The following is a 23,699-nucleotide window of genomic DNA, read 5'->3' as shown; positions in this document are numbered from 1 at the left end:
ATATAAATTCCGATTCAAATTATACTATGTTTCTTATTTACGATCAGTCAACAACTCCGATTGTATAAAAAGTGTTAGATGGTTTAGAAAAGACTTGAAATAGGATAATGGAGCAACTCTAGAAAACAATCTTTCTTTTTGAGAAACAAAAATAAGATTGATGAATCCAAAAACCCAATAGAACTCACACAATAAAAGCCTTAAGTACGTTCAGATTTGGTTTGAAAGGGCTCGATCAATCCTTTAGGCCCGCATCGGCGTTTGATACCAACTGACAACTTTTTAGAATTTAGAAAACAGTTGTTAACAGTGTGCAAAAGGAGAATGGTTTATTTACGATTACATGATTAGTTTTGTTCTGTTTCTGATCCAAAAGATGCAATCTACTAATGAATGGTCGAAAATAGATTGATTGGTCGAAAATAGATTTAAAAAAACACCTAAATAGTTTTGTCAAGACTCAACTATACTTGTTTTCAGCATTTTACGCTTCCACACTTGAGCTTCAAAATATACCTAGTCTCTCTACTCGCTGTTCTTATGAATAGTCTCGCTCTCGCATGTTAAGTAGTCCAAAACGCTATAAAACTCAGCCATCTTAAGTTAGCGGTGAAGCCATAGCTTTCTTGTTTTCTTCTTCTAGACACGACCGGATTGTTTGCGGAGATGCCAATTTGTTGATGCTGCATATTAAAGATGTTTACATAAGCAATCGAAAATAAACCCAGAAAAAAAATGAGCAAGAATATTTGGTTATGATGATGATGTTTGGACTCACCATACTAGTAAATCTCCACTTGATGATCTTTTCTCAGAAATCCATTCAGGGACGAGCTCTTGCATTAAGACAAGTTGTTCCTCAACCTCTCCTGCAAAACGTTAATGAAAAACAGAATGATTAGGATATATTTCAAACGCTGAAAAGTTCGAGGTACTCAAGCGAGGTTAAAAGGCTTACTTCTGTCGGTAATATCAACATGACCTGCGATTATCTTGTGCACAAGATCTTCTTTTGTGATAACCCAACGCCTTATTGATTGAATCAAGTAATGGATGACATTGAAAAGTTTAGGTAGACAAGCAATCATCTTTCTCCTTCTCTTTGCCTGCGAGATTGCTGGATTTTGATCCTCAATAGCTTTCCTCTCTTGTTCTTTAATCTGCAACGAGCAAATAGAAGATAAAGTTATCTCTCAGTAAGCAAAAGACAATAGACAGTTTGTTCCTCTTAAATGTCATACTTGAAAAGTATAATGTGATTAATTACCGCTTCTCGAAGTTTATCAGGAAGTATGCTAAGGATTTCATCATCACTGAGTACATCTTCCTCTGGAACTTGAACAGTGTCTTCCTCATCTGTCACATCATTAGCTTCCTCGTCCTCTGTATGAGAATCGAATTTCAGCGACCTTAGTGATGAACGCCTCGCGAGCTTAACCGGTGGGTCAGTAGAAACATCATCTGGACTAGTGTCACCGCTGTTTCTTTTCTGCGTACGAGCTGCGAGTGATGTACTGAAGAGTCGAGCAGGAGTTGATGCAGATTCAGGTGGAGTTGCAGCAACAATAACTGGTGTCGAGTCAATTTTAGCCGGTGTCGAAGGTACATTAGCCAGAGCTGCCACTGCTTTGACTGGAGTTGGCGGCAAGTCAGCCAGAGCTGACACTGCTTTGACTGGAGTTGGCGGCAAGTTAATCTTAGACAATGGTGAAGAACTTGGTTTAGCCAGACTTAAAGCTGATTTGAGTGGAGTTGATGGGACTTTCATGAAAGAAGAAATCAACTTAGCAGCTGGAATAGAAGCCATCTCTTCCATGAGAGAACTAACATTCTTAACCTCAGCGTTTGAGTTTTCCTTTGGTTTCGTTCTATTGTATAGCTCTGGAAGAGGTTCCTCAGGAACTTCATCACCCTAAAACAGATTTAAAAAAAAAAGACTCCTTTTAAGTACTTTCAACTTCCAAAATCATTAAAAGAACAAAAAATTTCTTGTTTTCATCATAGGGAATAATACCTGAGGGTGAGATTTAACAAATGTTGCAAGTCTTGTCCTGAACACTTTCCGGAGTGAGATCTTCTTGCCTTCTGATTTAGAATTCTCGTTGTCTTCAACTGCATCGGCATTGAGTGTAACATGAAGATCTGGTTTCATGCAGCTAGTTGTTTCATCATGGACCAATACTCTCTTAACCTCTATTGCCTCTGGCAAAATATGCTTTAGCTGAGCCAAGTGACCGTGACAAAATCTCCTGTAAATAGATTCAAATCATAACTTGGCTAAGATTCAAATCACATCTCCTGATACACCAACTCTTAGAACATCAGAAACAGACTCATATCTAACCTATACAAAAAGCAGATCTAAATAATTTTTTTGTCTTATCTAACCGATAAAGTATAAAGGCAGATATCGATTTGGCTTTTGTTTATTCAGATCAGATTCCATTAAATAACAATCAGTGAGAGCATAAACACGATTTGAATTGAAATCCTAAGAAAATACCTTTCGGTTAAATGCTCGATTTTCCCAGAAATGCTTGAGAATGTAGGCTTGGAGCCTCGCAGTTTCGATAACCGAATCGAACTGTCCAACGCATCAAAGAACTTTCCCAGATTTTCGTACCTACACAAACCCAAATCTCATCAGTAAAATCGAAACAAAGGGGGGGGGGGAACAAAATTAAGAACCCTAGAAATCAAACATACTTCTCCGGTAGTTGCTCCTTCTCGGCGTTCTTATTACTGCCAATTCGTTTGGAGGCGGAAGAGGAGGAATCGTTATCGGAAAACACGAGCTTGCTCCTGGCGGATGAGACATTACCCGACGGATCTTCAGATCTGCGACGAGATCCGGCGGCTTGGCGAATCTCTTTCACGGAAAGAGCCACGGATCGGTTCCTGGATCTAGTGTGCATGTTCTCCGCCGGCTTATTCGGCGTGGGCACAGCTACAGAAGACGGATTAGGGCTCCCTGTCTCCGATTTCGAACACGGCGAATCCATCAGACGTTTCTTCGATTTGAACGGAATAGATCTAGAAGAACTCATTTTTAAGCAAAGTCAATGAGTGTCAGTGAAATTGGGAGGGAGATAGAGAGATGGAATATGGAGGAGAGAGAGAGAGAGAAAGAGGAGCCGGAGATTGAGAAGAAGGGTTTATATGGCGCTAAGAAGGACCGAGGGAGAGAGATGATGCACGTTGCTTCCCGCCAAATAATGCCGTTCCTTCCCGCGAGATTATATGACTTAGAAGAAGCCCATTAGGCCCATAATCATCCCCTTCATAAAATTTGTGATCGGATTGTCGTAAAAAAATAAAAAAAATTGTGATCGGATCTAGATGCAGATCAAACCACAGAAAAAAATTATATTTGAAATAATAGATCTCTTCACCAGTTTTTAGTTTGTGAACAGAAATCATATGAATTTTCTGTATGAAATGAAATAAAACATTTCTGAATTTTTCGCAACTTAAAATCAAGATGAACAAGATTTCTGTGCCCACACAATGTATATGCTCGTTCAATATTTATAGATTTATTGAAACTCCAAGATAATCATCATAAGGGAATTTTTTTTCACCAATAAAATATATAAAATAAACAGTAATACCACAAATAAAAACTAATCGATATTGTACATCTATATACACTACGTGTATCTTCTTAAACTTCACAATACTTATCACATCCCATTTCTTTCTGTTTATTTATTTATTTTATTTTGTTTTTTTTGACTCAGGATTACATCCCTATTCTAAATGGCTAAATCTTAGAATTAAACATTTTCTAACTCAAAATGACAAGTTTTTAAAACTATTTTAACTAACAAACCTCAACCTTGTATACTAAATGTATATCTACTGTGATTGTTTTTATGCACATATTTTAGAATTTATTTATTAGCATTATCGTGTCCATATCATGTTTTTTAATTTGTAATCTTTAAGAAGATCTTCTAATGATTGTTCATTGGGAAAATCTATATGATATTGGTTATCACAGAAACACATGTAAATTATTTGTTTATGTCATTATATGAATAAGTTTATAATAAACAAATATTTAGTCATGTCTCTTTTAAATCTTTTTTTCTATATTCCTAATTGTATTGTACCAATCCTCCATGAGGATGATCATATTATGTATTCTGTCTAAGTAATAAAGTTGCAAACACTAAAAAACCAAATATTTAGAAATAAAAATAACATATATTTCTAATTATCGATTTATCGTATATTACTTAGCTGACAAAAAATATTATATGTTAGCGGAAAATAATATTGAATAATATTATAGGAAAATATTGAATGAACTATTTTGCATAAAATTAATGTTTTTATGATTCGCCTTTTTAATTTAGTATTATTTATATTATTCGTAGTGATATTGATTGTGCGGATTATTTTACTAAAAATACAAAGTACATAATCTTTTACTTCATGTAAGTTCGTCGGTTTTTGAATGACTTATTTTAGAGAGGAGTTTTTTTCAAAATACTTACTATTTAATATAGTGAATTTGATACTCCTTTCGTTTCATAATAAGTGTCATTCTAACACATTTTACACAGATTAAGAAATTAATAAAATATACAAATATACCCTTAATTAATATATTTTTATAACATTTAATTACAAAGACTATTATCTTTAAATGAGGGATAAAACAGGAAATAAGAGTAAAAAGTTACATTGAAAATGCAGAATGACACTCTTTTTGAAACAAAAAATGAAATCTAAAATGACACTTATTATGAAACGGAGGGAGTATAAAAAAAGAACATTTTTTTATGAATTCTTATAATATTTTTTAGTTTTTTTCGACAATATATTTTAATTTTATGAATTAAATTTTTATGGAGATGAAACCATATAAAATACAAAATTGATGTATCATCTCCATTAAAGTTAGTATCTCCATCAAAAATGTATCACATGAGACTAAACACAATCATTTCAGTGTTTGCTTGCATTTTCAAGAACTAAGAGATTATGTTTTTTTTTTTTACCAAAAAAAAGAGATTATGTTTTTTTTTGCAGAATAATAATATAGGTTAGTTGCTGCGGCCAAACGATATGACCAGATGCAGAAATTGTTGTTTATTTAGGAATCGTGTGGCTGGTTGATGTGACAGATCTCAAAAAAATTCATCACAATGCTGAATTATTTTACTGTCCAAAGCTTTTAGACGCATATTGCTGCGGCCAGCAACCTTTTTTTTTTTTGGTCGAACATTGCTTAATCGCAATCCTAACTGCAATCTCTTGGAGTAGGCAAACGAATAATGCTAACCATTTTGGATCAATATAGATTTTTATTAACCCATTACGAAGAGGCATAGTCAAACTCCCGTGCTCAAAGATCTTGTAACGTAGCAACTCCAATTGCATTAACGGATTCAAGCAACAAATTATCTAAGTTTCCAACGCAACATGTAACACTTAGTAGATGCTTACAAATTGAGTGCAACTGCAGATTAATACAACAACATTCAAAGAACTAATTTTTCGAAACAATTGTATGTACATTTCAAATATTGCTAGAACTAAAGAAATGTATAAGTTATAACCATTCAAAACTTTTTAATTCTTTCTTTTAGAGTTAAAATTAAAATGGCTTCTCACAAGGTGGTTCTCATTACATTATCACCTGACATGTAGTATATTCAGAAACTAGGCCTGGCCTACTAAAAACATGTGGCCCATTATATAAACTCTTAAAATTGTTTTTTGTTTCACGCACATTATTTTTTTTTAAGAAACAGATGAATTGGCTTGAAAATTGATGGTTATATAAATTTGACTTTCTTTTATTTTAAAACCAATATTTTATGATCTAATCTAAGCAAGTAAGCAACCAAGGATCGAAGTAAAACTTTAGGGGGACTCGTTATCACGTTTCTTTGGTTAAAGTATCTGTAAGGGAAGGAAGATGAAGAAGAAAGCCCAAATCCAAAACCAAAAGCAAAATTAGTCCTCCAAGCATAAAGGATCAATATTTTATCACTCGTCTTTTCTTCCACGCAAACCCAATTCTTCTTCTTCGTCTTCTTCTTCTCTTCTCTCTCAATCGCTAATCGTCCGTCGATCAATTTCCTCTTCTCTTTTCAACTTCTTCGTCGAATTTTCACTGCCCTAAGGGAGAAGAAAAGTTCCGCGTAATTTCCTTTGGATTCTAGCTTCGGCTTCAAGACATATTTTTGCTAGCTGGTTACAGAACTTCGCTTTCACCGCTTTCTCTTTGCTTGTTCCTTTTGTGGGTCGCTGGTAAGTTTTGATCTTTTTGTTTGTAGTTATCGATAAAGTTCGATTTTGTCTTTTGAAACAATCGCACAGTGAATTTGAGGGGGAATAAGTTCGTGGGTTAGAGGAGTTTTGCCTATTAGCTTATGGGTTTTGGGCGTTTCAATTTCGTCAAGAATCGTATCGCTCGTGATTGAATCGCTGGTAAAAGTAGATACTCTTTTTGGAAGAAATTGCCGATTTTGCTGCTTTGTCCCGTGAATAACAGAGTCGGTTCAAGGGAATTGGGTTTGATCAAGGTCCATTGTTTGTTCAACGGTTGCGTAAACCTTGCTCCGGCCTCTCGATTGAGTCTAGATTACTATCTACTCTGTGTTTAAGTACTTTCTAATATTGCAATTTTTCCATTGCTAAGCACTTACTGCATTGTGCATAGATTCCGCTAGTGCGAGGATGCTTGTGTTGAATAAGAAAGGAAATGTTTGAATTGGAATAGTAATCTGAGTGTCCAGCAAATGTTAGGTGGGTAGTTAAAATCTATCATCTTGTCTTGTAGCAAGTTATGCCACAAGTTCCCTATCCTTTGTTTGTCTTTCTATTTCTATGGATTTGATTTGCTTATGTGTCTCTTCGGTTATTTATTATAATTGTATCTGCTTCTGGCTCGAACATAGAAACTTTTTGTTTGCGTAAAAAAGTTATATCTGTCATATCTCTTATCCATGATTTCTAATCAATGATGATGTACGTCTTCATGTTTGATGCAGGATTTGTAGCTGCATTCTCGTTAGGCACTACGTTCCTACAATATCCACGTGGTCAACGGGTAATGGACTGGCTGTTTTGTCCAATCGTCCGTGTTTACGAATGATGAGCAGTGGGCAAAAGGCTCTAAATGTGTTCAACTTTTTAAAATGGCAACGTAGCGAATCATCATCGTCTTTGACTTCTGGATTGCTTCATAATGCGTCACACGAGATCGAACTATCAAACTATGGGGGAATACCAAGTCCTGGTAGTGAGAGCCCGTCGGGACTTCTTAATGGAGAGAGCTTAAATGTTCAACCAATTGCTGATTTGGATCTTTTCTTTGAAAGACTCTACAGCTACTACAGAGACAAAGGCCTTTGGTGTATTATCGTAAAATGGGCTGTTGAGCTTCTTAGTCTTGGCTTCATCATATGCTTCTCTGGGTTTTTCTTGTTGTATGTTGATTGGCATGGTCTTCAGAATGCAAAATGTGGAATGGATGCAGTTGAATCGGGAACTAAGCCATGTGATCTTGTCAAAGAAGCTATCCATCTGCATCCTTTATCCCCATTCACACTCACAACTGCTATAATTGTTGGATATCTGGCTCTCTTCTCTGTGTACTGGATCTTCTGCTTCCTAAGGTTTTTTGCCCAGTTGAAAGATACTTTGGACTTTCGGCACTTCTATTACAACAGGTAAGTCGGAATTGGCAATATGCTATTAATAGATATTGCTAGAACAAAACATACATTTAAGACCATAACCTGTTTTCCTTTTGTGGTGTAAATTTGCAGTCTCCATGTCACAGACAACGAAATCCTTACTATGCCATGGGCAACAGTCCTTGAGAAGGTTGTTCAGTTACAAAGCTCACAATGCCTTTGCGTGGTGAAAGATCTTTCAGCTCATGATATTGTTATGCGTCTTATGAGGAAAGAAAACTACTTGATTGGAATGCTTAACAAAGGTTTGCTCTCTTTCCCAATTTCCCATTGGATCCCTGGCGCTGGTCCTGTAGTAAATTCTGCTCCAGATGGGACACAGTATCACCTTGTATTGACAAAGACCCTTGAATGGACCCTTAACTGGTGCATATTGCAGAGCATGTTTGACTGGTATGTTATTCTCGCTAATCTTTGATCTAATCTGAAAGCTGCTTTCTAGTAACCTTGTATATATAGGACTTCATGAATGTAATAAAGATGATAGTATCAGTTTTCATGCGTTGCTATTTCTTGGTTTGACTACAGTGATATTTTTTTAGGTTTTGAGATTTTTCCTGTTTAGATCTGTATGTTTATATAGTACAGAAGTGTGCCTCACGCCCTTTGATCCTACATGAAAGTGGCCGAAGCGTACGAATGTTAGATTTTGTATTTGTATGTTTCTTCTCAATGGCCTAACTTCTACCATGAAGCGTAATGTCATAGAATGAAAAAATCCTTCCACATGCTGAGTATTGTCCGTTTTTTCTAATTCAGGTGTTTTCATTCTGCAGCAATTTTCGTGTTAGAAGGGACTTTGTTTCAAATCCGACAACATTGAAGAAACGGCTATTTGTAGTTGGGCTTGCTATGCTTCTGCTGTCACCATTTCTTGTCATCTTTATGTTGGTGTATCTATTCCTAAGGCATGCTGAACAGTTCTACAATCATCCAAGTACTGCATCTTCTCGAAGATGGTCCAATTTGTCAAAGTGGCTCTTCAGGGAGTTTAATGAGGTGGCTAACTTCATCTGGCTTTCATGCCCACAAAAAATTCTCAGAATTTTTCTTTTATTAATGTTTGTGTTGCCTTCTCTAAGTTGTTTGTTTCTACGACAGGTTGACCATTTATTCAAGCATCGGATTAATAGCAGTGTTGTACACGCGTCTGAATATCTAAAACAATTCCCCTCACCTATCATCTCCATTATCGCAAAGTTCGTCTCTTTTGTTTCTGGTGGCTTTGCTGCTGTATTAATCATCATTGCGTTTCTCGAAGAATCTCTTCTAGAGGGCCATGTAAGAAATCCTCACGACGCAAAAAAAAAAGAAAAACATTTACTAGATACATTATTTGGGTATTAAAGCTTGTCTTACCACTTGTGTAGATATTCGGTCGCAACTTGTTCTGGTATGCTGCTGTTTTTGGAACTATTACTGCTATTAGTCGGGCTGCTATTTCGGATGAACTTTTGGTCCTCGATCCAGTAGGAACTATGACTGCTGTGGTCCAACACACTCACTATATGCCTAAGAGATGGCGTGGTAAGGAGAACAAAGATGATGTCCGTTTGGAGTTAGAGACTCTGTTTCAGGTACTATGGTTACATGTTAAACTTCTTTTTCTCAGTAATTTTGATGTCTTCTCTTTGATGTTTTGATGATCTCATGGCATGATATAGCGTCCATCCACTAGTCTACTGGCAAACATTATCTAATTTCCTTCTCTTCTTTTACTTTCTCGATAAATGATTCTTGATGGAAATTTATTCACTGCAGTATACTGGAATGATGTTACTGGAGGAGATAGCTTCGATTTTCATAACGCCATTTCTGCTGATGTTTGTCGTGCCAATGGTATATTTCTCGTCATCTGCGTTAGTGTATTATAGATCCCACATTACTATTGAGAATTTTAACACATTTTGAGATAATTTTGCAGCGGGTTGATGATATATTGCAATTCATCAGGGATTTTACAGTTGATATTGAAGGTGTAGGCAATGTTTGCAGGTAAAAGCCCATGAAGTTTAACATAAAGAATTGTTTGCTCTTTCCTTGCAAATACGTGTTTCAATCTTTTTAATCTTTTGGCCATTTCGCTTGCAGCTTTAGTGCTTTTGACTTTGAGAACCATGGAAATACTAAATACGGTTCACCACGTAACGTATCTCGTGAGCAGAGAAGCTCCCAAGGAAAAATGGAGAAATCATTCTTGAGGTCTGGCCATCATTTTTCATTTGAAACGCCCAAATTATTCGTGTTATCGCTTCTCCCTCTAAACAGTGAAGTGTTCCAATCTTTTTTTGGCAGTTTCCAGAGTAGTTATACTTCTTGGGAATCAGATTCTCTTGGGAAGCAGTTTCTGTCAAATCTCAGAACTTTCCGAGACCAAAAGCTTCAAGAAATAAACACAAGACACACATGTTCTCCTAGTAGGACGTGGCGAGAAACACCTATCCATCGTGCTGGTCATATAGATAATAACAGCACTTTATACAGAGACATTCCAAGAAATCCACATCCAGGAGGCAATCACGCTGATTCCATGTGGCTGATTGATTCAGATCAGAGGAACCACCCTTATCTTCTTGACTGGTACTACACGTCCCAGCCGCACAACAGAACCGATCATCACTCGATAGAGAGAGAGAACGAGATCTTGACTGCAAATCCAAACAGTGCGGATTGTTGGCCTCCTAATTTGGGAGTCCGTGGTGAAGAAGACATGGAAGCAAGCACATCGGGTCAGTTCTTCAGAGAGAGTATTCTGCGCCATCACCAACCTGACGGAGAAGAAGACTATGGGAATCGTCATCATCCTATCGATGGTAGGAGCCAATGGTGGGGAAGAGGAGGCCGTTCTCACGATGGTGCATCTCATCCCGCAGCCGCTAATAGCTTCATTGAGCCACCTGATTTTATAAACCGGTACACAACGAGAAACTTGTTAGACAACTCATGGGATAGAAGAAGCATCGAAGAAGAAGAAGAAGAAGAAGTAGAAGCATTGGATTGGGAGGAGACTGCAAGAAGAAAGCTGTCGAGAACAATATTCATGGATGACGATGATGATGACATTGAAGCTGGGATTGATCTCCATTTCGACGATGTATATAGTTCAAGACCTCAAGAAACTTCAACATCAAGCACCACATTAGGGTGAACAACGATGAATTTTTTGGATTCAAAGTTGTCTTTGCTTTTATTTTCTTTCTTTCTTTTTTTCTTAACGGTAGATAAAGGGAGATGCTTGTCACAAGTTCTCTCTGGACTCGGGAAAAAAGTGGGAATAATAACATGTTTTTTTTTCTTTCTCTGTTCGTGTCTAACATTACATGCAATTCTTTATTGTTTGTATATACAATGTATATAAAGGATTTGCAAGGCATGGACTTGTTCACTTAGTTTGGGTCTTTTGGGTTTAATTGGAAATTTAGTAACGTCACTAAGGCCCGACTACATTCTCAAGCCCACGTTTGGCCCAGCTTCATATATTTATATAAATCTGACTATCTGAGGAACAGAAAACTGGTCCTTTTGCGACTTGAAACAATGACGACGACGACGATCTTCCGTCTTCCGAGGGATATGGTAGAGGAGGTTTTGTCCAGGGTTCCATTGAAATCTATGAGATTTACTTGCAAAAAGTGGTACACTTTATCCAAAAACCGGAGCTTTACGAAGATGCACCTTGCTAAAATCGCAGAGGAAGGGAATTCTAATCCTCGGATGATCGTGTTGATGGACTCAAAGCTTTATTTGACGAGCGGCATCGTCAAAGGAACTGACTTTGATCCATATATAGAGCCTGAAGGCAAACTTATTTGCCTAAACGATTTGGAACAGGTCAAGATATTTCAAATCTTTCACTGCGAGGGTCTATTGTTATGCATCTTGAAAGACATTTCAAAGATTGTGGTTTGGAATCCGTATTGGGGGCAACCAAGATGGATCGAACCTAGATATTCTTACGGACATTGCAGTTACAGGTACGCACTCGGATATTCCAAGAAGAATAAGAAGAACAAATCTTACAAAATCTTGAGGTTTATAGATAAGTACTTCTGTCCGACCAAGAGCAGACATCACTTTTCATGGTATGAAATCTACGATTTAGACACTGGTTTATGGAAGACTCTTGTTGTCACTTCAATACACTGGAAGATATTATCTAATGACCTTGGTGTTTCTCTCAAGGGAAACACTTACTGGATCTCTTATAATAGGAAACTGATACCAATACAAGAACCCAACGTTTACTTAATATGTTTTGATTTTACGAGAGAGATGTTTAGACCGCTTCTTCCTCTGCCTCCTCTGCCTGGGGGCCTCTGGGGCCGTGAACTTGTAACTCTATCTTGTGTTAAAGAAGAGAAGCTTGCGGTTTTCTATCAGTACGATAAAGCACCTATGGTTGAGATATGGATTACGAATAAGATTGAGGAAGAAGAGGTGTTGTGGAGCAAGTTCTTGACTGTTAATATGGCAACAGTCGCTAAGACTCCGATATCATTTAGGCGTGGAGATTTCTACATTGACGAGGAGAAGAGACTCGCTATGGTTTTTGATAAAGTTAGTGATGAATATTGTCACACAGTTAACATCATTGGAGAGGATGGATACTTTAGAGAAGTGGATCTTGACGAGGATGGTTCTTCTTCTAAATTGGATGTCAGAGCATCTAGAGAGAATTTTGCTTTGAGGACGACTGTGTGCTCTTATGTTCCAAGTTTAGTGCAAATCAAGAAACTCTCAGGAGGATGCAAAAGGAAAAAACAAAGCAGTTTTGAATTGCACCGATTTCATAAAAAATTGTCGAGATTTGCCGCAATGGATAAGCGAATCAAACAGGAGCCGGAGTACAAGTTGATGTTGAGTCAGCATTACAAAGCTAAATGTGTTTTCAAAGTTTCAACACAGAGTACTGTATTATTCTTATTATTTATTAGTTTATTACGATATGAATTTGTTTTTGTTTTTGATTTTCTTTTTCCATCTTTTATGCAATATGATGAAGATTCGCTAATGTATTTGTAAACAAAACAGAAAAGACAATGAAATCTATTTCTTTTCTCATATAAACTTTTATTTGACTACTCCCAAAGCTAACTTTTTGGTAACTCAAAGAGGTACATGTGTATCACCAAATGCGCTCTTATCTTCTGAAACATTCAGCTTGTGAACATCAAGAAGCAGAGCAAAAACTAGAGTGTTAATGTTCTGAAGTTGTTTTACAAAGCTCATACAAATTTGTGGCAAAAAGATTTATTTTTCATTACATGAATTATGCAGGAGCTCTTAGTATCATTAAAGCTTGTACTTGGGAGGAATTTCAAGAGAGGCTTATTTCCTATTCTTGACACTCTTTTAGAAGGAGAGGTATGAGGCTTATGAAGGACATTTAGTATTCAAAAATTTCATATATTTCAAGGACCTGCTCTGTATTATCGAGCACACTTTTTTCCCCCTTCCTTCTAGTGTTTGAGACTGGGAAAAGTGTGTATTAATCATTGAGTTGATTACTTGATCTTCAGCTGTAGTTTGCAAGATGCATTTTCTTTCTTGTTATCTCGATGATGATGTTGTTTAATGTTCTTAAGGCACTTAAAGTTTGGTTCTGCTTTTGGTGTCTGTTTTTGTTCTTTTTCGTTATGAGAGATTGAAAGTCGTCTTCAAACTTTAATTTATTAGGAAAGACAAAAGAGACTATCTAGATTTCTGCTAGGAATGGTGAAATGTCGTGGTTCAATCCATTTATGATTCCATGACAAGGTACTGTCTATTGATGATGGCCTATGCAAAGTGTTTGTAACTACACTATGTTTTTGGTGTAAGGGTTTCTCCTAATCTCTGGCCGTGAAATTAATTTGGTCTCTCTTTTATTGAACTCCTAAAAAAAACTATTTTTTTTTGGCTCCGAGCACACACACAAAAAAACTACATCTTTAGGGTTTTAGTTTTTTGAGGGTTTTTTGGTAACGAGAAGACGCGATTTTTCGACTTCCGCCATGAAAAGTCTGTCGTTTTCTCTACTCCGTCGCCTTCGCTTCCACAAATTCCGACCAATCCACCTGAATCACATTTCCGATGCTGCTTCTTCATCTTCTTCTTCTCTGGTCTCGCCAATACGCGAAATCTTCACTTGCTGCAGAACCTATGTCCCGATCGTCGACAAAAGCCAGTTCCGGGAGAACCCATTTCGGAATTTGAATACCCACGTCGAGGAACCGACGGAGATTTCGTCGAGTGAGATGATAGATCAGGAAAAAATCGATCTTGAAGAAGCGTTCGAGTCGGCCAAGACAACTGATGAAATGGTTCGTTTGTTCAAGGAGATGGAGTTATCCTTCGAAGGGAACGAGCTAGGTTTATCTGCTCTGAAGCTAGGTCTCCATCTCGATCGAGAAGGTGAGGATCCTGAAAAGGTTCTCTCTTACGCTGATAAAGCACTCAAATCTTTCGATGTAATCGGAGACAAACCTACTCTGCTTGTCGCTATGGCGTTGCAATTGATGGGTTCTGCTAATTACGGCTTAAAACGGTTTAGCGATAGCTTAGGTTACTTAAACAGAGCGAATCGGATCCTTGTTAAGTTAGAGGCAGATGGTGATTGTGTTGTGGAAGACGTTAGGCCGGTTTTACACGCCGTGCAGCTCGAGCTTGCTAATGTTAAAAACGCCATGGGAAGGCGAGAGGAAGCTATTGAGAATTTGAAGAAGAGTTTGGAGATTAAAGAGATGACTTTTGAGGAAGATAGTAAAGAGATGGGTGTGTCGAATCGGAGTTTAGCGGATGCTTATGTTGCGGTTTTGAATTTCGACGAGGCTTTGCCTTATGCGTTGAAGGCTTTGGAGATACATAAGAAAGAATTGGGGAGTAATTCAGCTGAGGTTGCGCAAGATAGAAGACTTCTTGGTGTGATTTATAGCGGTTTAGAGCAACATGACAAGGCCTTGGAGCAGAACAGGTTGTCTCAGAGAGTGTTGAAGAATTGGGGGATGAAAGTTGAGCTGATTCGTGCGGAGATCGACGCTGCAAACATGAAGGTTGCTTTAGGTAAGTACGAAGAAGCCATCGATGTATTGAAGAGCGTTGTTCAGCAAACAGATAAGGACAGCGAGATGAGAGCTATGGTGTTTATATCGATGTCGAAAGCTTTGGTGAATCAGCAGAAGTTTGCTGATTCAAAGAAATGTTTGGAGTTTGCTTGTGAGATCCTCGAGAAGAAAGAAACAGTTTCTCCTGTTGAAGTCGCTGAAGCTTACTCTGAGGTTGCGATGCAGTATGAGTCGATGAATGAGTTTGAGATTGCGATTTCGTTGTTGCAGAAAACTCTGAGTATACTTGAGAAGCTTCCTCAAGAACAGCACTCAGAAGGAAGTGTTTCAGCTAGGATAGGTTGGTTGCTTCTCTTTTCGGGTAGAGTCTCTCAAGCTGTTCCGTATTTAGAAAGTGCAGCTGAGAGGTTAAAGGAAAGTTTTGGTGCCAAACATTTTGGAGTTGGATATGTTTACAACAATCTCGGTGCTGCCTATTTAGAACTTGGAAGACCACAATCAGCTGCTCAAATGTTTGCAGTTGCTAAAGATATCATGGATGTTTCACTTGGTCCAAACCATGTGGACTCGATTGATGCTTGCCAGAATCTCTCTAAAGCTTATGCAGGAATGGGGAAGTAAGTAGATTTCTGTTAACACAATCTTGTCTTTTGATGTGTTTATGTAAAAGTGTTGTAATGTCTTTGAGCATTGCATTGTTTGCAGTTATAGCCTCGCAGTGGAATTTCAACAGAGAGTGATCGATGCTTGGGACAATCATGGAGATAGTGCCAAAGACGAAATGAAAGAAGCCAAAAGACTTCTTGAGGAACTGCGATTAAAGGCTCGAGGAAGCGTTTCAACAAATAATCTTGTTACAAAAGCGTTACCTTTGCCTAAAACAAACCGTTCCTAGTCAGCTTTGTGAAATCTCTCATCACCAAGAAACAGTGAAATTTATTTAGCACGTTTTGCGTTTCTACATATTATCATCGTATATGTAGAATGTCATGTGTTTAGTAGCTACTTCGATCACTAAATTATAATCTTTTTAAATTTTACTCCTTCCTGTTTACAAATATTAATGATTTAGGTTTTGTTCTTGTTTCATATGTTTTACATGATACTGCTAAACATACTCATAATTTAAAAAAATAATTAATTCGGTTATAAAGGTATGTAATTTCTTTAGAAATCGTTTTTCTGTATCGGGTCCAGGTCCAACATAAAGCTTAATGCACTAAATGGTCCCTTGGTCCAAGAAAGTCTGATATTCAACATTCTATCGTACGTTTGGTCCTGTTTTATATCCTTGCTGGTCCAAATAGGAAACTAGTTGTGAACCAGAAACGAAATAATCGTTCTTAGAGTATATATAAGAAGATTATAATTTAGTGATATATATAAGAAGTATGTTGATACAAAATACTAAAATAGAAGATAACAAATCACGGATGTTAAACTGAATTATCATATCCGTTACGCCTCCATCACTAATTTACATCTGTAAAGATCCAAATCAGTAACCCAATTATTAACAGAAAAAAAGTAAGTAAGAATTGATTTTAGTGTCGACTTGAAGCATAGTTGGTCAGACCCGAAAAGCCTACTAATTTTTAAGGTTACATTTTTGACTATACAAAGACTACAAGAATAAAGTCTAATCATATGACCTAATGGCATGTTGATATAAGAATTTTTCTAAAAATCAAACAAAAAGAAATGTGAATTCGTTACTTCTAATTAAACATGTTACTCATCTTTATTTAAAAACTGTATACATATTATTTAAAAAAGGAAAAAGATTTGCGGCCGTCGGGATTTAACGATGACGATGAATACAGGATTGATAGAGACTTGATTCAGATACAGAAGAACATACTAATGATTCGGATACAGTTGCTTATGTAACACGATCGCCGCCTCTCCATGACATATAATCTACATTCATATGTTTTTTTTTTTTCTTTTCTTATTTGCTTCTTTTTCTAATGTATGAATACTTTTGGCTTTTATATTGCATTTGGAGAATTTTTAATAAACAAAAAAAGAGATTCCTGATATTCCTCGTGTGACTGATGACTAAGTCATGACAAAGTTAATAGACACGTGCTGTAAATGAAGATGCATGCACTTATTCACTTTCTCTTGCTTTCAAGTGTTTCAACGGATTAAACGCCCTTGGATTAGAATATTCTTGATCTTTCCGAAACATATTAAAATAATAGTTAGTTTAAAATATTTATGTTTGTTTGCCATTCTGGCATTCTGTAAAAAATTCAATGAAGCTAAAAAACTGTACATTATTAAGTTATAATGTTAGAGTGGTAAACAATTGTTGTATACAAGAGTTAATACCAAAAAAAAAAAAAAATTGTAGTATACAAGAGCATTTCTGATCATCTCTTTGAATTGATTTCTGAGTAAAAGACAAATTGATACCGTAATGTACAACCAGGAAACCGATACCGCATTTGCTCAAATATATCCAGTAGTGCTATTTTGAAGGTTAAATTTAATGATTAAGTTGGAGATGGTCCAAAACAATATTTCAAACTTTCAAACTTTCATCGTTTGATCAAAGGCTATAAAGCCAAGAGTTGAAATTATTTGGATTTTTTTTAAGAGAGATTTATTTGAATAACTCTAATTTTAACTAAAATTACTAGACTAACTTAAAAAAAATATAGGTTATTCTAGTAAAATTATTACCCAAACTGCCCTTATAAAACAGTTATACGAAAAAAAATATTACAACAATGCCATTATTAATTTATTTACACCTCAGCAAAAAAATCAAATTAATTACAGTTATGCCACCACACGTTTCATATTTAATTATGTCTATTATGTTAAATCTATCGGTATAATAATGACAAAGTTATGAGCGTTTGGTAAAATTATTTGTGTTTGGTATACTTAAAATGAAATCATAGACTTAATACCATAAGTTTATATCACGTCACCACAAACTTATTCGCGATGACAGATTTTAAGGACAAATCATAGATTTTTTTACGTAAAATCTATCTTCCAACACAGTAGAAATAATTTTAGTCGGTAGAGTTTTTGTCAAATGACAAACTTAATAATTATTGGTAGATATATTTAATAAATTTACCAATAGACACGTCAAACTTATTTCAAATATGGCAGTTTTAATATTTAATACCTTAAATCTGAGACAGATTTAAGTTATTTTGACAGAGTTATGCATCCAAGTGATGATATATTTGTTCTTATGGAAGCAGAGTTTTATTAACATTTAATAAGTCTATTAGTTAGCAGATTTATTTGGACATTAATTTTGTTTACTAGATTGACTTTTACGTTACGGTAGAATTATGTTTACGTTACAATAAACTTATATATATCTGTCGTTTGGTAATATATTTACATTATTGTAGTAATGATAGACATGTACTCTTACTAGATTAACCTTTTTATTGATAGAAGATTTATTTTCAGCAGACATATATATTGCAGTTATGATAGATAAATAACAACAGATTTAATTATTAGTTATGAAAGATTTACTTTCTTTGACAGATTTAATTATGGAAATTATCCATGTCAGCATGTTCTTTTTAGCACATGCAACCGAGGATGATCTAGGGTTGCCGCACGTATTATCGAACAGAAGAGTTTAACTTTTAGAGAACGATGTATGTATCTACCTCTTTATCCTCCTCTTAAACTAATTATCGATATTTGTAGTTTGCATGTTCTCTTCTTATACTCTTTTCTTCTACGATGGATCAAGTGATTCTGGTATGTGGTCATTGGCGATTTAAAAATTGCAGATGGCTGTTTGGGGTTGACAATTCTAGAGGATGCAAAATTCTGAATGCTAATAAGAGTACACGGTATGTTGATTTTCTTCGGATGGTGTTTGAAGATTACGGGTTAGATAATAATACACATGAGGTTAAGCTCAGTTACATGCTTCCGAAGAGGGTTCTTTGTAAGCTTCCGCTGGATACATTACCTGTTTTTGTTGGCAATTGTAGACAATTTCAAGCTTTTCTTGGACAGTTTAGATCTGATACAGTTCGACTGTGCGTTGAAATAACGGAAAAAATTGTCGGAAATGGGAAAAGAATGGGCTGTGAAGAAGGAAGACGTAAGATGAAGTGCAATGAAAATGATGTTGGTTGTAATACAAATGAAAACGATAAGGGTGGCAATTCTGGGTTTAACGAGGACGTATTTGACGACGATGAGGAGTTCAGATTTTGATTGCTGTGATGATTCTGATGGAGCAACTTCTGATGATGAGGATTTTAGCGTATACGGAAGGCAAATCGAATACGAGTCTGAGAAACCAAAGTTACCTCTAAAAAGAAAAGGTTCGAGTATGCCAACCAAGGACGTAAAAGAACTTGAACCGCATGTTTAACTAGAACTAAATTCACTTAATTTAGTTGTCGGTCAAAGGTACGACTCTAAAGGTGCATTAGAGACAAGATTGAAAATTTTATCTGTTTTGAAAAAGTTTGATTTCGTTGTTGATAAATCAACGCCAAGCCTTTTAGTTGTCAAGTGTTGGGTTGAAGGATGTAGTTGGAGAGTCCGAGCTACACCCGTCGGAGGTTCTGCATCATTTTACGTTCGAGTATATATTTCAGAACATACATGCTCTGTAACGGATAGATCTTCTCGATCACGAAAAGCAACTCCTGACATTCTTGCAGTTTTGTACAAGGATTATGTTGGTGGAATTGAACCTACTGTTCTACCAAGTCATGTAGCAAACTTGATGAGCTTTCGTTTTGGAATTTAGGTAGTTTACTTTATAGTTTCTTATGTCCACTTTTACTTTGACGAAGTGGAAGACTTGTTACTTATTTTTTTGTACTCGTGCAGATCAAGTATTGGAAAGCTCATCACACATTAAAAATTGCTCGAGATCTGGTTAGAGGAAGTCCCGAGAAAGGATATGAAACATTACCTGCGTATTTGTACATGATAAAAAGAGATAATCCTGGAACATTTACCCGTCTTGAGGTTGATGGTAGTGAAAGATTCAAGTACCTCTTCATTGCATACGGTGCTAGCATGTCAGGGTTTCCTTTCTTGAGAAAAGTAGTTGTTGTTGATGGGACTTATTTACAGGGTAAATATAAAGGGACGCTCCTCATAGCAACGACTCAAGATGGCAATTTTCAGATTTTTCCAATCGCATTTGCAATTGTTGACACAGAAAATGATAATTCTTGGGAATGGTTCTTCAGACAGCTCAATTCTGTGATCCCGGATGATGAGAGACTTGCCATTATTTCTGATAGACACAAAGCAATTGGTAATGCAATTGGCAAGGTATATCCCATGGCAACTCGAGGAATTTGTACTTATCATCTATATAAGAATATACTCCAGCGATACAGAGGTGGTGATGCATTTGGGTTGGTTAAAAAAGCTGCAAACTGTTTCAGACTTTCCGATTTTAAAACAATATTTACGCAAATTGGAGAGTTAAATCCAGCATTACATAGTTATCTTCTGCGAGCTGATGTGAAGATGTGGGCTCGGGTTCATTTTTCCGGTGATAGGTACAATCTAACTACAACCAACATTGCTGAATCCATCAACAAAGTGCTATCAAAGTCCAGGAGTTTACCAATTGTAAGACTTTTAGAAGAAGTTAGGCTAATGATGACTAGATGGTTTTCTGAAAGAAGAAATGAAGCAGAGCAATTGAAGACAACACTTTCACGTGGAGTTGAGAAGCTGCTAGAGGTATAAATATTAAACTAGTTACATCTTCTATTTAATCAAACATTATTCCTGGTTCTAAATATTCAAATTATCTGTACAGTCTCGGGTGAATTATGCAAAGCAGCTTACAGTACAAGCGATTGACGATCATCAATCACAAGTGACTGGTAGTTCAGCTCTCCATGTTGTAAATTTGACAGAAAAAATGCTCTTGTCGTAGATTTGACTTGGAGAAGTTGCCGTGTGTTCATGCTCTTGCAGCAGCAGAGGCTAGAAATAAGTCTCGCATTTCACTTTGTCATCTTTATTATACCAAATATTATTTGTACAACACATACAGTGGAGTTGTGATGCCAGGGGATTCTGCTTTACCTGTTCCAGAACATGTCGCTATGAAAGTCTGTCAACCGCCTGAGGTACGTCAACCACCGGGAAGGCCGAAGGCGAGTAGGATAAAATCGGCTTTGGAAAAAGCGCTGGATAAGAAACGGCCAAGAAAAGAACACAAGTGCTCAATCTGTAACCAAAGTGGTCATAATTGCAAGACATGTGTAGCAGACATGTAATTGAGAACACTGTTTACGTTTCTTTATTTTTAGAGTGCTTTCATAAGTTATGTCGCTTATATTGTGTACAATTTCTTCAAAGTTTTATATGTTTTGGAACATTAATAGCCTATCATGGATTTCCTGTTCTATCTTTGCTAAGTCATTAGCAATCGTTGCTTATTTTTTCAGAAAACTGATGGAAGAAGTTTAAGTTCTCATTTAATAGATCAATAACTGTAGTGATTACCCTAATCAAGCATGTGGAACGTGAAGAAATTACACTGAAAAGCCAATAGCTGAAAAAAAAAATTAATGCATCCATTAAGCGTAATAGATAATGTAAGTCGTACATGAAAAGTAATTCTTGCAAATGTTTAAGAGATAAACTCCAGAAAAGCTGTCTTCTACTCCAGCGAAAGTCATTCAAATAGCTAAATTCAAGAGACTAAAGGAAAATAACAAAGCAAAACAAACACCTGCTCTCCTAAATTTGTGTTGCCGTTATCAGATGATCTTTGTCTTTGCCATGAGGAAATGGATCAGTCCTCTCCTTTTCATGTTCATCCAACTCATCAAACAACTCTGATGCTATACGATCACGAAAACGATCTACATTTTTGTCACAAATGCCATCGAAGGTACATCCCAGAGCAAGGCATTCAATGTACTTAATAGAAAAAACACCACAATCTCCAGGGTTGAGGTTCTGTGGTACCCCTTTCTTTCTAGTTACCTTGAATTGATTGTTATGCTTCTTTCGGAGGTTCTCAGGCACCATAATGTTAAGCAACTGGGGAAGCATTCGAGAAAATTGCCGACATGCAATATTAATCTCCTTGTCATCGGAATGGGACATTATGCTATCGTAAACGTGAATCGTCTCTTTACGCAAGTTGATGTCCAAAGCAATCCAATGGTCACCTTTAATGAAATGCGTGGCGTACAAGTGATCGATGTCAAAGAACCACTTTTTGTTTGTACGCAGATCATGATAATATTCACCATTGAACGCCTCCAGGTAAATTCTTCCGAAAGTAAACGACTTTGGGTTGTAGCGGTTGAAGTCAAGAGTCCATGCAGCTTGCGGAGTCCCTTGTATCTTTCTACCAGCTATCTCTCCTATTCCAACAACTGCCTCACACGCCCAGATTTGCAAGACATGGACGAACCCACGAATTATGTAAGTGAGCTTGCCTTCGTAAGTTACACATTTAATGGACTCTATCAATTGCTTAAATCCAACCCGACCCCAAGGATATGTATCAAACTTCTCTCGATCCATAACCCTTTTTGCAGCTGGCAATGGGATTCTGCTAGTTTGTGATATACCATAGATTCCAATAGAAAGAAGACAGAGCAAGCCGACCATTCTCCTTTTTTCAAAATCCCAAGGACGACATCTGCCCAAAACCGTCAGCAACTCTTTCAAATTAGGTCCTTCAATTGTAGACACTCCCATTTCTCCCCAGAACTCCTTATGGTCAACATCCCAAGTATCTTTGGCCTCAAATGGATCAATATTCAAGCCGGTGATATCTCCATACTCATACAATGAGAATCGTATTGGTTTGCTTCCAACCAAAGACCACATTTCATAAGTCCTCTTTGTAGCCAGCTGATTTGTGAGAAAGTAGTGAACATGCTTCGCAGACCACACATACTCGATTTCATGCAGCTTAATTATCACCCCAATGGATGATTCTTTCAAGTCGTTCCATACAGCATCCCCAAGGGATTCTTTTATGAAACTGAGATTGGCCAAGTGGCAGTTGTGATTCATGCTCTTCTTTTGAATCGGTGCTTTTCCCAGTTCATACTCTCGTTAAGGATACTTTCTTATTGAACTTGAAGAAGCCATACCTGCAAAGATATACAAACTAACTCAGTAAATTTGCAATAATTAACACGAAGATTTACTCCAGATGAAAAACAGATGCATGTTAAAAAAATTCAATGGCGCCAAGATGCAAAACAAAATAAATCGATTAGAGTGGGAAACAACTTATCGGTAATAAACTCTTACCTGGAAATGACAGGGGCAGATTTCTAGGTCACCAGGACAGTGGAGGAGTACGACTGAAAACGGATTGCTACTTCGACTGAGACAACGAGACTGGTTTATGTTTTCCAATCGGAAATCGCTTCGGCACAAAGGTGACTTAAGGGCTGCTAGATTAGAGGATTTTGTTTCTTTGAGAGATTTTTTGTTTAGGAAAATAAAATCGTGACTGAGAAATTTAGAAAATGATGACTGAAGGGGATTTAGGAAACAAAATCGTATCATTTTGCACAATATTAGGATAAATTTTTAAAAAATTAAAATAACTGGATAAAAACGTTTGATAGGGGAAGGTGAATATTTTTTCTTCAAAAATTAATTAAAAATGGCAAATCCGTGATTAGTAAAACAAGTTACGGTTTAAGGGTTTTATTAGCATAAAATTAGAGTTATTCTAGTAAAAGTCTGGAGAGGAAGTCAATCTAGTAATTTTTAATAAGATTTGAGTATTTCAGGTAATTCTGTTAATTATTTGGATTCATAATCTTGTCCAACTTTTGATAATACTTGGGGCGGATTAGTAAATTATTTCTCCTCATATTAAGCGTATCATTATTATTCACTATACATATTAAAATCTGAACTCGATAGCACTAAAAACAATCTTTATGACCGGTTGCATAGTTTGGCCATA

At 36.5% G+C, this 23,699-nt stretch overlaps 4 protein-coding genes across 5 annotated transcripts; 3 read left to right on the top strand and 1 right to left on the bottom strand.

Annotated features, from left to right (window-relative positions):
• Positions 1–315: 315 nt before the first annotated feature.
• On the bottom strand, positions 316–3,154 carry LOC18027152 (CDT1-like protein a, chloroplastic). Its single transcript, XM_006410196.2, has 7 exons — positions 2,707–3,154; positions 2,504–2,623; positions 2,015–2,249; positions 1,268–1,912; positions 959–1,160; positions 779–869; positions 316–683 (listed from the first exon to the last, which is right to left on the bottom strand). The coding sequence occupies exons 1-7, from the start codon at positions 3,045–3,047 to the stop codon at positions 599–601; spliced, it is 1,719 nt and encodes a 572-aa protein (XP_006410259.1). The 5' UTR covers positions 3,048–3,154; the 3' UTR covers positions 316–598.
• Positions 3,155–5,953: 2,799 nt separating this feature from the next.
• LOC18027151 (autophagy-related protein 9) lies at positions 5,954–11,020 on the top strand. Of its 2 annotated transcripts, none has more exons than XM_006410195.2 (10): positions 5,954–6,267; positions 7,011–7,691; positions 7,791–8,111; positions 8,495–8,717; positions 8,820–8,999; positions 9,089–9,295; positions 9,480–9,557; positions 9,643–9,713; positions 9,810–9,920; positions 10,014–11,020. In XM_006410195.2, the coding sequence occupies exons 2-10, from the start codon at positions 7,111–7,113 to the stop codon at positions 10,864–10,866; spliced, it is 2,625 nt and encodes an 874-aa protein (XP_006410258.1). In that variant the 5' UTR covers positions 5,954–6,267; positions 7,011–7,110; the 3' UTR covers positions 10,867–11,020. The 2 variants fall into 2 exon arrangements, with proteins under 2 accessions (XP_006410258.1, XP_024016752.1); XM_024160984.1 differs by lacking the exon at positions 5,954–6,267 and adding an exon at positions 6,691–6,765.
• Positions 11,021–11,255: 235 nt separating this feature from the next.
• On the top strand, positions 11,256–13,243 carry LOC18027150 (F-box/kelch-repeat protein At3g16740). The gene is made up of 3 exons (XM_006410194.2): positions 11,256–12,413; positions 12,996–13,082; positions 13,238–13,243. Exons 1-3 carry the CDS (start codon positions 11,256–11,258, stop codon positions 13,241–13,243), a joined length of 1,251 nt encoding a protein of 416 aa, XP_006410257.2.
• A 401-nt stretch (positions 13,244–13,644) lies between these two features.
• On the top strand, positions 13,645–15,795 carry LOC18027149 (protein KINESIN LIGHT CHAIN-RELATED 1). Its single transcript, XM_006410193.2, has 2 exons — positions 13,645–15,378; positions 15,467–15,795. The coding sequence occupies exons 1-2, from the start codon at positions 13,712–13,714 to the stop codon at positions 15,654–15,656; spliced, it is 1,857 nt and encodes a 618-aa protein (XP_006410256.1). The 5' UTR covers positions 13,645–13,711; the 3' UTR covers positions 15,657–15,795.
• Positions 15,796–23,699: the final 7,904 nt, after the last annotated feature.

The sequence above is a fragment of the Eutrema salsugineum genome, unplaced genomic scaffold (genome assembly GCF_000478725.1).
Source record: "Eutrema salsugineum unplaced genomic scaffold, Eutsalg1_0 scaffold_10, whole genome shotgun sequence".
In the NCBI taxonomy this organism is placed as follows: domain Eukaryota; kingdom Viridiplantae; phylum Streptophyta; class Magnoliopsida; order Brassicales; family Brassicaceae; genus Eutrema; species Eutrema salsugineum.
The sequence above is the reverse complement of the archived record's forward strand: the minus strand, read 5'-3'. Positions and strand labels throughout refer to the sequence as shown.

What these genes read in the sequence shown, in the direction of transcription:
- LOC18027152 (XM_006410196.2), bottom strand. Translation starts at nt 3,047, where the DNA reads ATGAGTTCTTCTAGATCTATTCCGTTCAAATCGAAGAAACGTCTGATG. An exon ending in TTGTTAAATCTCACCCTCAG is followed by an intron (nt 1,913 to 2,014) that starts GTATTATTCCCT and finishes AATCTGTTTTAG; the next exon opens with GGTGATGAAGTTCCTGAGGA. An exon ending in CTGATAAACTTCGAGAAGCG is followed by an intron (nt 1,161 to 1,267) that starts GTAATTAATCAC and finishes TGCTCGTTGCAG; the next exon opens with ATTAAAGAACAAGAGAGGAA.
- LOC18027151 (XM_006410195.2), top strand. Translation starts at nt 7,111, where the DNA reads ATGATGAGCAGTGGGCAAAAGGCTCTAAATGTGTTCAACTTTTTAAAA. An exon ending in AATCTCTTCTAGAGGGCCAT is followed by an intron (nt 9,000 to 9,088) that starts GTAAGAAATCCT and finishes CCACTTGTGTAG; the next exon opens with ATATTCGGTCGCAACTTGTT. An exon ending in TGATGTTTGTCGTGCCAATG is followed by an intron (nt 9,558 to 9,642) that starts GTATATTTCTCG and finishes ATAATTTTGCAG; the next exon opens with CGGGTTGATGATATATTGCA.
- LOC18027150 (XM_006410194.2), top strand. Translation starts at nt 11,256, where the DNA reads ATGACGACGACGACGATCTTCCGTCTTCCGAGGGATATGGTAGAGGAG. An exon ending in ATTTTGCTTTGAGGACGACT is followed by an intron (nt 12,414 to 12,995) that starts GTGTGCTCTTAT and finishes TGAATTATGCAG; the next exon opens with GAGCTCTTAGTATCATTAAA.
- LOC18027149 (XM_006410193.2), top strand. Translation starts at nt 13,712, where the DNA reads ATGAAAAGTCTGTCGTTTTCTCTACTCCGTCGCCTTCGCTTCCACAAA. An exon ending in GCTTATGCAGGAATGGGGAA is followed by an intron (nt 15,379 to 15,466) that starts GTAAGTAGATTT and finishes CATTGTTTGCAG; the next exon opens with TTATAGCCTCGCAGTGGAAT.